The following is an 11641-nucleotide window of genomic DNA, read 5'->3' on the forward strand; positions in this document are numbered from 1 at the left end:
ACAACAACAAAAATAAAATAAAATAAAACAAATTTATTAAAGTCAATAGTTATGGGAAAGTCTCCAAATGTACTAACCTTGCTTTTTTTCTTCTGTTTCTGGCTAATTTTTTTTAATGAAGTATGTCACCCCAGGACATAGCTTTTGTGCTCATTCTGATAAAGGATCTGGGCTACACTGGAACCCCAAAGTCCCAATGTAGTCAGAGGCCAGCTAATAAAAATTTCTATTGACTTAACCCCATTCCTGAGCAGTATTCTCTGGTAAATACCCCACAACCGTTGTCTTCCTCCCCAGTTTCCATCTTAGACAAAGTCTCTTACTGAAGCTGGAATCACTGATGCGGAGTACTTGTTTACACTGTAAAAATGTGTCTCTGTTGAAGGTGTCATCTGATGGGTTTATAAAGAGCTAAATGGCCAATACACAAGAGAGAAAGGGTGAGACCTCAGACAGAGAGAACTCTGGGAACAAGAAAGTTTGAGATGCCAGTGAGATGTGAAACAAGTTGGACATACAATACAGAGGACAGGTAACTGAGCCAAGTAGCAGAATGTAGATTAATAAAATCAGGCTCATTTGAGTTATATGAAATAGTTGGGGAAAAGCACAAGCTAATGTCAAACTTTCATAAACAATAATAAATAATTTTCTGTGCCTTTGTGAGTTGGTGGTCCAAGAAAGTCTGGCAAGAAAGCTTACTACAACTCACTGATTCAGGCAGCAAAGCCAAAGGATTTTCCCATCTTTGCCTTCTCAAGTATTTGGTCTGACCCAGCTTTCAAAGGCAAGCACTTCACTGGCTGAGCCATTTCCCTTCTTTATGGGCCCCATCAATTGACTTCCTCCAGAAAACTCTGAACTTGAATGGTTTCACCATAGAGTTCTTCCAACTCTGAGCCATTCAGGGAACCCCTTTTTGTGAAACCCAAGTTTGTTCATGTCCCTTCTCTGCCTAAAATATAACCAGGTCCCTGTGTTAGTCACGTTTCTGACAGTAATCAAGTTATGAAGAGAGGGGATGTGTTTTGATTCATAGTTTGTGTTAAGTCAGCCCCTGCTCTTGGGCCTGTAATCAGCCAGCCCAACAAGCAAAGGTGATGGCAGAGGAAGACTACTCACCTCATGGTCACCCTATAAGAAGAAATAAATGGGGGGAGTGAGGGAGAGAGGGAGAAAAAAGAGAGAGAGGGAGAAAATATGTAGAGAGGGAGGTAGGACAAAAAAGAGAGAGTAGGGAGGGAGGGGGGAAAGGAGGAAGGGAGGGAGGGAGGGAAGGAGAGAGGGAGAAAGGTATAGTCCCACCAAGTTCTGCAGCACCTTCAGTCTCAAATAGACAGACAGATGCTACCTTAATTATAAAACTGTTGGCTCACAGTGATAGCTAGGGATTCTTATTGGCTAGCTCTGTTTCAATTATTAGCCCATTTCTATAAATCTATGTATTTCCACCTGGTCTTGGCTTACCTGAGAATGCCTAGACCAGTTACTCCTTTATGATCTACATGGCACCCCTTTGCTGCACCTCTCTGCCTCTCTTCCCAGCATTCTCCTCACCTTCTAGCCCCACCTATCTTCCTGCCTCCACTAGCTATTGGCCACCAGTGTTTTATTCGTCAATCAATAAGAGAAACATATATACAGAAGGACAACCCCCATCAGAAGGGGCCTAGGATACAATTATCTCCTTCCAGGACATACCTCCAATGACCTGGAGACCTCCTAACACCTCCTTAAAGGGCCCACCAGTTTTAAATCATACCATAATGGGGTCTGAGCCTTTACTATATGCACCTTTGATGAATACTTAAAATCTAGACTGTAGTTCTATTGGCCACAGAGCCAAGGCCAAACTCTAAGAGGCTTATTCACCCTGTCCTGTACCACCAGCTATGCCCAATTTTACACATCTTATTCCCTGCCTCTTTCCCACTTCTTGCCCTCTCTTCAGCTCTCCTAATAATGCATGCCCTTTTGCAATCTTTACCTTTGACCCATCTTGTTTATTCTTCCTAGACTATACACCCTCTTTTTTCTCTCTGGAAATTCTTATTCATTATTCATCAGGAAACTCACAAACTGGTCACCTCCCTGTTGGTGACTTCCCTGAGCCAGAAGATACACTGTAGTCACTTCTGAAGTCTTATTCCTTATCCCTTTGCTCTAGAAGTGGCCATTGTTCACACTGAGCACACGGCCTCTTTGAATACCTTCTCTGTTGGCCAATTCTTTAACCACAGGAATTCCATTTCTCTGAGGTATAACCTAGAAAGCCCAAGTCTCCCTTGTAGTTAGGAAGCAACTAAAGGATCCAGACTCTTCTAATCAGGTAGCCCTTCATGGAATTTCTCCAAGTCCAAAGAATGAGTTATGTGCACTCCAGGGGAGTGAGGCAAGAGGCTGATCATCCAGCGAGGTCAATGTAGACAGGCCTTGGGTTCTTGCAGTGGCCAATGGTAGAGTTGTAGTAAGTAGTGTCTGGTGCTGAGAGACATTTGCTAGAACATCTTGTCTTGTTGAGAATGTTTGAGTCCCCAGCCCTCCCAGATATTTTACAAACCACCTAATGTCCCTGGATGAATGAACTCCTTCAATCTGAATCTGCATCAACTGAAAAGTAACATCTGAAATACCCTTATTAGAATATGTTTCAATTTTACTCCTTGTGATCTGTTTGCCTGTCTTGATGCACTGTTAACCACAGCTATTGTGTATTCTTTGTATTGTTCTTCCCATTTCCTTTGTTTTATCTGGTTTTAGTTTTCCTTGTGAGACAGTGTCTCACAAGGTGAGTGTTAGGAGCCATGCAGCCCAGTTTCAGACCAGTATATGAATGATAATCCAACGAGTGTCCAGATGAGCCAAAAGTCCAAGGGGACAGTGTCACACAGCAAGGACCAGTGGACTTCAGGGCAGTGCAGAATACTGCTGGTACCATGCAGCCTGCGAGTTCTCTTCTCTCTCATGATATTGATGATTCTCTTGGCAGTTTTTAGTTTCACTTTGTCAATCACACATGGAACAGATGCGATCATTCCTGGAAACCCATTTTTTCTCCACTATTTCCCCCTAAAATTCTTTGGGAGTTCATGCTTCTCAGGTTTTTTGTCTGGGAATGCCAGCTGTTACTGCAGACCCCGGGAGCTGTTCTGATTCAGTACTGACCGAATCAGATGTGCTGACCCTGTTCTGTAAATAAGTTTTGAACCAAATTGTTGTCCTTGAAAATGTGTAACTATGTTCATCACTTCTTAGTTTTGTAAAGATAGAATGTACCAGGCTTGATATTTGGCCAACCTAGAAAAATGTTTTGTTTTGGGTTTAAAGATGATCTGATGTAAAAGTTGGAAATAACATATTTGACATATTTATTTTTGCCAGAGGTTAATGATGGAGATTGAGACAAACTTATTTGTTATGGAAAAACTTGCTTATTTTTTAATGTATAAATATAATTGGCTAAAGCTATTTAGGGCTGCCCACTTTTGTGAAATTCGTCTGGTGTTGGACAATTTATTTCTTTATGCCAAAGCTCCTTCCCCATCTCAGAATCTGAACACAGGCTGCTGCAGGACAACAGCAGTGTCTATCTACTGGGGCTCTTCCTGTATCAGTTTCTTGAATGTGTAGATTATAAGCATGTATAAGCATGCCTAGGTTTTTAAAAAGCTTTTAAAGATAGTTTAAATTTTGTCTGGACTGGCCTCAAATACATGTAGTGAACCAATTGCTTCAGTTTCCTAAGTGCTGGGATATAAATATATGTCCCCATGCTTAGCTTGGCATTCTTGTGTAGTACAGGCTAGCCTGAAATTGATCATACCCCTGTTTCAACTACCCAAGAGCTAGAGTGATAGCCCTGTGTCATGATGCCTGGTTTAATCTGAATTTCTTGAACTGCTTATATTGTGAGTATATGTTAAATGCCTACTCTTGAGTCATTTCCTCTTCTAGTAATTAAGAACTTAATAGTTGTGAAAGCCTTGTGACTTTTGTTTATGTGGTGTGTACAGTCTAAAATATATGTGTCTGAACATTTCAGATGTTCAACTTGGTCACCAGCATCAATTTGTTTGATTAAATATTCCCTTGAAAAGATAAAGAGAAATGAGAAATGCCCTTCATTTCTCTTAGGCTAATGGGAAAGTGAAATAAAAGAAATGTGATTGGGATTGGGATTCAACAGTGGCACAAAACAAGGGGAGGGACTTCGTTGAAAAAGTCAAGAATGAGGAACTTAATTACTAAAATAAGAAAAACAAAAGAACTGATTTATTGCTGGCATAAATATGAGTAACATGTAAGATTGCCTCTCTTTGGGGAGAGAAAATATGGGCAAGAGAGGTCAAGATCATGATGGAAAAATCTACAGAGACAGCAGAACCATGCTCATGGAAACTGATGAACTCTAGACTGACAGCTGTGGAGACTCCAGGGGACTAAACTAGACCCTCTGTATGTGGGAGAGAATTGTGAAGCTTGAACTATCTGAGGAGGCAAACTGGTACATGAGCTAGCTTGTTGTGTAAGACCCTCAGAATGAGGAGTCTTCCAGTTTCAGTCGGTACCCCCAAGAACTCAATGTCCAGTCCAGTTGCTGAAACACGCAAGAGGCTTTAATGAATAGGAAATGTTTGCGCAAACGGGCTCCTCCACCATGCAGGCTAGAGAGAAGCCCCCTCCCCTGGGCACAGGTGTTTTTAAAGGCAAACCCATAAGCTTACGGAGAGGGTGGGACCCTCTGTCCATTGAGTAAGTGACCATTTGAGGCTGGATGGTCTGCTATTAGGGTCAACAGACCTTAGGGCCTCAGGGTGTTCTAATTAATCATGTCTGGGCAAACTGGAGGTGCAGTTATCTCTTTGTTTCTTAAGGACCCTATTCACCACCTGCTGACCCACAAGAAAGGAGGGGCAGTGTGAATTCTTGGTATCTTGTTATCTCAGGGCCTTGTGAGGGGAAGTTAGCAAATTCCAAGGAACAGGTATTGGTTTCCAGGTTAGTCCTTCATTTCAAGTGGGGGGTTTCTTTAACTTTACTTTTTTTGTCTTTCAGTTGGAGTGCATTCCCTATGGTGGGGTACCACGTTCTACCTTAATGCATGGGAGAGGGGCTTGGCCCCTACCCCAACCTATTGTACCAGACTTTGTTGACTCCTCATGGGAGCCTTTAACAGTGAGAAGAAATGGACTGGGACTGAGCTGGGGGGCAGGTGATGGAGGGTAGGAGGAGGGGTGGGATGAGAGCTGTAGTTGGAATGTAAAATGAAAATTTAAAGAATAATAAAGAATAAAGATGCCTTTTCTCTCTTCTTGTCCCTCATTTCTTCTATTTCCATCTTCACACAGCATGAACAAAAATTCCGCAATAGGATTATCTATTTTGCAGATTTTCTTGAAGAACCAACTCTCTCATTCTTTTTATAGTTCTCTTTTCTATTTTATCCATTTCAGCCCTCAGTTTAATTACTTCCTTACTTCTACTCCTTTTAGGTATGTTTGCACCTTTTTGTTCTAGAGCATTCAGGTGCTAGCATGAGATCTCTCCAAATTTTTCCTGAAGGTAGTTAGTGGTGAGTTTTCCTCTTCACACTGCTTTCATTGACTCCGAGATTGGGTATGTTGTACATTCATTTTCATTGAGTTTTAGGAAGTCTTTAGATTCTTCATTTCTGACTTGACCCAGTGGTCATTCAGTAAACAGTTGTTAAGTTTCCCTGCCTTTGTAGGCTTTCTGTTGTTTCTGTCATTGTTAAAATCCAGTGTTAATTGATGGTGGTCTGATAAGATACTGGGGGTTATTCAGGTCTTCTCTCTCACCTGCTGATACTTGCTTTGTGGCTGAGTATATGGTCAATTTTGGATAAGGTTTCATGAGATGCTCCAAAGGTATGTTCTTTTGTGTTTGGATGAAATATTCTATAGATGTTAGGTGCATTTAAGTCATAACTTCTGTTAGTTCCCTTATTTCTCTATTTAGTTTCTGTCCAGATGCCATGTCTATTGGTGAGAGTGGAGTGTTAGTGTCTTCCACTATCATGTGTGAAGTTCTATGTGTGATTTAAGCTTTAGTAATTTTTCTTTTACAAAATTGAGTGCCCTTACATTTGGGGCATAAATGTTCAGAATTGAGATGTTATCTTAGTGAATTTTTCCTTCGATGACTATTAAATGTCCTTCTCCACCTCTTTCAATTTTGTTTGGAAGTCTATTTTGGTAGATATTAGAATAGCTACACCAGCTTGTTTCTTAGATCCATTAGATTGGAAAACCCTTTTCTAACCCTTTACTCTCAAGATGATGTCTATCTTTGATGCTGAAATGTGTTTCTTGTATGTAACAGAAGGACTGATCCTGTTTTCAAATCAAGCCTGTGTCTTTTTATTGGCAAATTGAGTTCATTATTATTGAGGGATATTAATGACCAATGGTTTCCCTTCTTTGGGTTTTGCTGGTGTGAGATTATCTATTGCCTATGTTTTTGGTGGGTGTAGTAGTTAAGTTCCTGGGGTTGGAGTTTTCTTTCTAGTACTGTCAGCAGGGCTGGATTTGTGGATACAAATGGTTTAAATTTCACTGTTATGAAATATCTTGTTTTCATCATGGTGACTCAGTTTTGCTGGGTAGAGTAATATGGCCTGGCATCCATGGTCTCTTAGAGGTAGGTGAAAGTCCAGGGGCTTCTATGGATTTTAGGATCTCCATTGGGAAGTTGGGTGTGATTCTAATAGGTCTGCCTTTATATGTTACTTGGCAATTTTCCCTTGGCACTTTTAATATTTTTTTTTTGTTGTTTTGTATGTTTAGTGTTTTAACTATTATGTTACAAGGGGATTTTCTTTTCTGATCTTACCTATTTGGTGTTCTATAAGCTTCTTGCACCTTTACAGGTATATTCTTTATGTTAAATATTCTCTAGGCTTTTTGTTTTTTTGAGATGGGTTCCTTCACCTTCTTCTATTCCTGCTATGTTTGATCTTATCATAGTGTGCCAGATTTCCTGGATTTTTTGTTAGGAATTTTTTAGGTTTAACATTTTCTTTTACTGATGAATCTATTCCTGCTATCTTCACTCAACACCTGAGATTCTCTCTTTCATCGCTTGTGTTGTGTTGGTAATGTTTGCATCATTCCTGTTTGCTTACCCAGCAACCTGGAAAATGGAAATTTCCATTTCCAGGATTCCCTCCATTTGTTTTCTAAACGCTTCTATTTCCATTTTCAGGTCTTGCACAATTTCCTTCACCTGTTTTGTTTTTTTGTTATTTTGACTTTTTTTGGCATTCTTCTAGGGATTTTTTGGTCCCTATTTTTTTTTCCCCTCAACATCTTTAAGGGAATTTTGTATTCCCTCTTTAAGAACCTATGTCATCGCCTTTCCAGTTTGGGCCCCGGCAGGATGGCTCCCGCGAAGAAGGGTGGTGAGAAGAAGGGCCGTTCTGCCATCAACGAGGTGGTGACCTGGGAGTACACCATCAACATCCACAAGTGCATCCATGGCGTGGGCTTCAAGAAGCGTGCTCCTCGGGCACTCAAAGAAATCCGGAAATTTGCAATGAAGGAGATGGGGACCCCAGACGTTCGCATTGATACCAGGCTCAATAAAGCCGTCTGGGCCAAAGGAATAAGGAATGTTCCGTACCGTATCCGTGTACGTTTGTCCAGAAAACGTAATGAGGATGAGGATTCCCCGAACAAGCTGTATACATTGCTAACCTACATGCCTGTTGCCACATTCAAAAATCTACAGACTGTCAACGTGGATGAGAACTAACCTGCTGAATGTCAAATAAAGTTGAGAGCTGACTGCGAGAAAAAAAAAAAAAAAAAAAAAAAGAACCTATGTCATCTTCATAAAGTAGTTTTTAAGGCTGTTTTCTTGTACTTCGGCCGTGTTTGCTCAGGGTTTCCTGCTGTAGGATAGCTGGGCTCTGGTAGTGCCTTATTGCCCTTTCTGTGTGTTGTTACAGTGGTATTTGGCATCTGAATTTGGAATGATTATAGGTCTATGTGTTGATTTTTGTGTTTGTCTTTGTTGGATTGTTTTGTTCTTTAGTTTTTCTTTCCTTTTTGGCATCCTGACCTAAATAGCCAAGGGTTCTGGTGACTGACTAGGAAGTCTTCAGGTCCAATAGGGTGTCCTCTCTAGGGTTTTGGAACCTAGGGTCCCTAGATCCACCCTGGCCTCTGGTAGACCAAGATATGGAACCTAGGAATGGGGTGCAGGTTTTAAGGAATGTTAGTTGGGTGGGGGTAGGGAATGGGTGTGTTTTACTTTGGCCTTAGGTAAAGCTACTAGGGCTGTGGGCCCTAGTGTGGAGCCCAGGGAAAGGGATGCAGTATTGGAGTATAGATTTTTGCTTTATTTTTCTGAAATAGGATTTCTATATAAAAAGAATTAAGTATCACAAACTCCTCTCCGGAGCATTTAAAATACAGGTAAGTGGTTAGACCGGGGAAATGGAAAAAGGCTTTAGAGTAAGATAAAAATAGGAGGGTAAAATCATAGTAGAAGTCCGAAAAAGTCATAAGAAATCATTCTATTAGCTATCTACCACACCCACAAACCTCTGTAATATAAATGTCTGTGTATATACATATATAATGTTGATACCCTGGCTTCTTCCTCTCCCTGGGTCCTGGGCAACCTCACCCTGTTCCTGCTTCCAACTCCTCTCCTTCTCCTTAGTACCCATGTGCCACTCTGCAGTCCTCTCCTGGACCTATCTATGTATGCCATCTCCTTAGTGAACCTTTCACGCTCATGGGGCATCTCTAATCCTCAGGTTCTCTCCCTGGGATTGTTCTTCTCTGGGCAACCTTCCCTCACCCCCAGGATCTGTCTTCACTAGGTGGTTGCTCCTTGTTGATATACTGGCATTATGCTGACAGCTCAAAGGGCCCCATGTTGCATGGATACATCATGCACACATTAAGCAGCTGCGTAAGGACTATGCAAAAATGAGGAGCTAGGGCCAACAGCAGTTCCACAACTCCAGTTTCAATGGTCCCAATTGCTAAGCCTCATTCTAAACTGCTCCCTTTCAATTTTAAGCAAGCAGCTCTTTCCCATTTCTGCTTCCAGTTGGTTAAGACCTACCCCTCCCTTTGCTCCCTTTCCCAATAAATTCCATGTGGGTTTGTTGAGTCTGGTGGTTTGTCTTTCATCGCCTAAAGCTGCAGCAAAGAACAACATATAATTTAAATGAAGATTTCTCCTCTGGGGTGACAATGCTTCCTCTAAGAGCCAAAAATCATCTAACAAATAACCTAATACCAAAACATAAGCTTTCCTTTGACTGGTTGGTGAGAGTTGTCCAAGAGACTCCCCAAACACTAAAAACTACTGCTATTTACATTGATTGCCCAGAGGTCCCAGAGCTGGAACTTATCTGTATGCATGCCTCCTTTTACAGCCTTTCATTGTACCATAAGATACCACACAAGCTTCCAAAGGAAGAAACCAACAGTCCAACCCAGCTATGACATCTATAAACCATAAAAATACAGATGACATAATAACCCTCAGGATGCAGTAGTGGCACACATATGTTGACAGCAACTAACAGTCCCTAATTGGACTTAAGACCCACTCAACAGGAGGAAATCATCTGTGAAGCCATGGATCTTAAGAACTTATAACCACTTTACTAAAATAGCATAATCCCTAACAACATTCTAATTACTTGTCTTTATAACCTAAAATAAGTGTAGTATTCTTCCCCAGCAAAGGAACCTTCTCTTTGTAACAGATCACTACAGAAAACTAGTACCAATTAAAGAGCAAAGCTCTGCAGCCCAATCCCAATGGATACATCCACAAAATAATTTCCAGATCTAAGGCTCATGGAATTTTGTGGAAGAGGGAACACAAGCACTGTAAAAGCCAGAAGACCAGGGAATTTGTTATGAGGCTATATCTCCTGGTAATGTCAGACTTATATCAATGAAGTCTCACCAACATAACAACTTAAACATGGGCTAAGTAAAGACAACAAAAATAAGCATGCAAAAGTGAATGTAGGTCTCAACACTACAAAAATAACTACAGGCAACTAAGGACTGCTAAGTGGGAGAAATAGTCTTGTGCAGAGAGAACACACCATTGGTTATCCAATACCAAATGGTCAACTCTGAAATCATATAACCAAGTAACAGACTAAGCAGGTTGTATGTATGTATCTATCTAATATTCTTGTATACTTCGTTTCATATACTTACATATTTATAAACTTATAATTTATATACAATATATAAAGTATGTTTATATACTTCTAAGTTAACCTAAACAGGACTATTATTTGGACCCCTATGAAAAACTGCACTCCAGAGTTTTTCCTCTGCAGTGTTCCCTCTGTTCACTGCTCTCATCTCCCACTACTCTATACTCATGTATCTTGTCTGAATTTATTCAGCAGAGAACACAAGGAGGAAGCTCAAGGAAGTTCTGTATGATAGGAGATGATCTATGATAGTCACACTTCTGGTTTTGAATGAAAAGTTCAAGTATATTGGCAAGCCAAAGAAAAAGTATAAAATGTGACCGATATATCAAATCAGATGCTCAAAACATCCATAACAAATTGACTGGAGAAGCCTGTTGAGGTAGTCATCTCAAGTTCTGAACAGACTATCATGTTCCCTCCAGTTAAAAGACTTCTGAGTAACACCCACAGCATCAAATTCAGGTCTTCCAAACATATAGCACAAACTGACTGGGGAAGCCGACACACAAAACAACCTTAAAAAAAAAAAAAAAAAAAGTGTTTTTCTAAAGGCCTTTGCTTTCCTTTTCAGGAAGATAAGCTTGGTTCATGTATCTCTGCTTGAGGTTATTAGGCTTGCATTCATGGGTTAGTGAACACATTGTGTTTGGCCATTTCTGTGCTTTTTCCTTTACCTTTGAACATTTTCTTGGGTCCTGACCAACTAGATATGTCAAGTAAATTTTCTTTTCCTTAGTCACATGTAGTTTGTTACTTGGGATATACGATCCTAATTAATATGTCAAGAAAGTTAACAGGAGTGTAAAAAAAAAAAAACTGAGAAAACATTTAAATATGATTAATTAGAATCTTATTTTTCAAAACACTCATTACTAGTATATGATAGTATTTATTTCACATCCCACTCTCTGATTAACTTATCATTTCGTTTCCAACATTTCTGGTTACTCTAAAATTTGTTAACTCGATTTTCATCAAGTTTTTTAGTTTTCAGTCATGTCTTGATAAATACATTTGAAACTATAAATTATATTGTCTTATCAAGTCCTACAAACACTTATTGCACTGTTTTCAGTTTGAAATGTTTTGGCTTAGTATTATTTTTTCCACTTAACAGGTAAAGAAACTGGAAAACTAAGATATTAAATATCACATTTAAAACTTATATGATATGGGATGTCCTTCTGTACACTGCAAATATGTGCTGTTTTTATTGGTTGATGAATAAAGCTGTTTTTGGTCAATGGTCAGGCTGAACAGAGTCAGGTAGGAAATCAGAAATAGGGAGAGAAAGAAGGCAGAGTTGGAGAGAAACCACAGTCACCAGAGAAGCAAAATGTATAAGGTTACAAGCCATGAGCCTCATGGTAAAATAGAAAATAAGAGAAATGGGTTAATTTAATTGTGAGAACTAGT

The 11641-nt window shown here is 40.0% G+C and overlaps 1 protein-coding gene across 1 annotated transcript; it reads left to right on the forward strand.

Annotated features, from left to right (window-relative positions):
* Positions 1-7379: 7379 nt before the first annotated feature.
* LOC127222115 (60S ribosomal protein L31) lies at positions 7380-7812 on the forward strand. The gene has a single exon (XM_051184001.1). The coding sequence runs from the start codon at positions 7399-7401 to the stop codon at positions 7771-7773; it is 375 nt and encodes a 124-aa protein (XP_051039958.1). The 5' UTR covers positions 7380-7398; the 3' UTR covers positions 7774-7812.
* The last annotated feature ends 3829 nt before the right edge of the window (positions 7813-11641 follow it).

This window comes from Phodopus roborovskii, unplaced genomic scaffold, assembly GCF_943737965.1.
Source record: "Phodopus roborovskii unplaced genomic scaffold, PHOROB, whole genome shotgun sequence".
NCBI classification, from domain to species: Eukaryota; Metazoa; Chordata; class Mammalia; order Rodentia; family Cricetidae; genus Phodopus; species Phodopus roborovskii.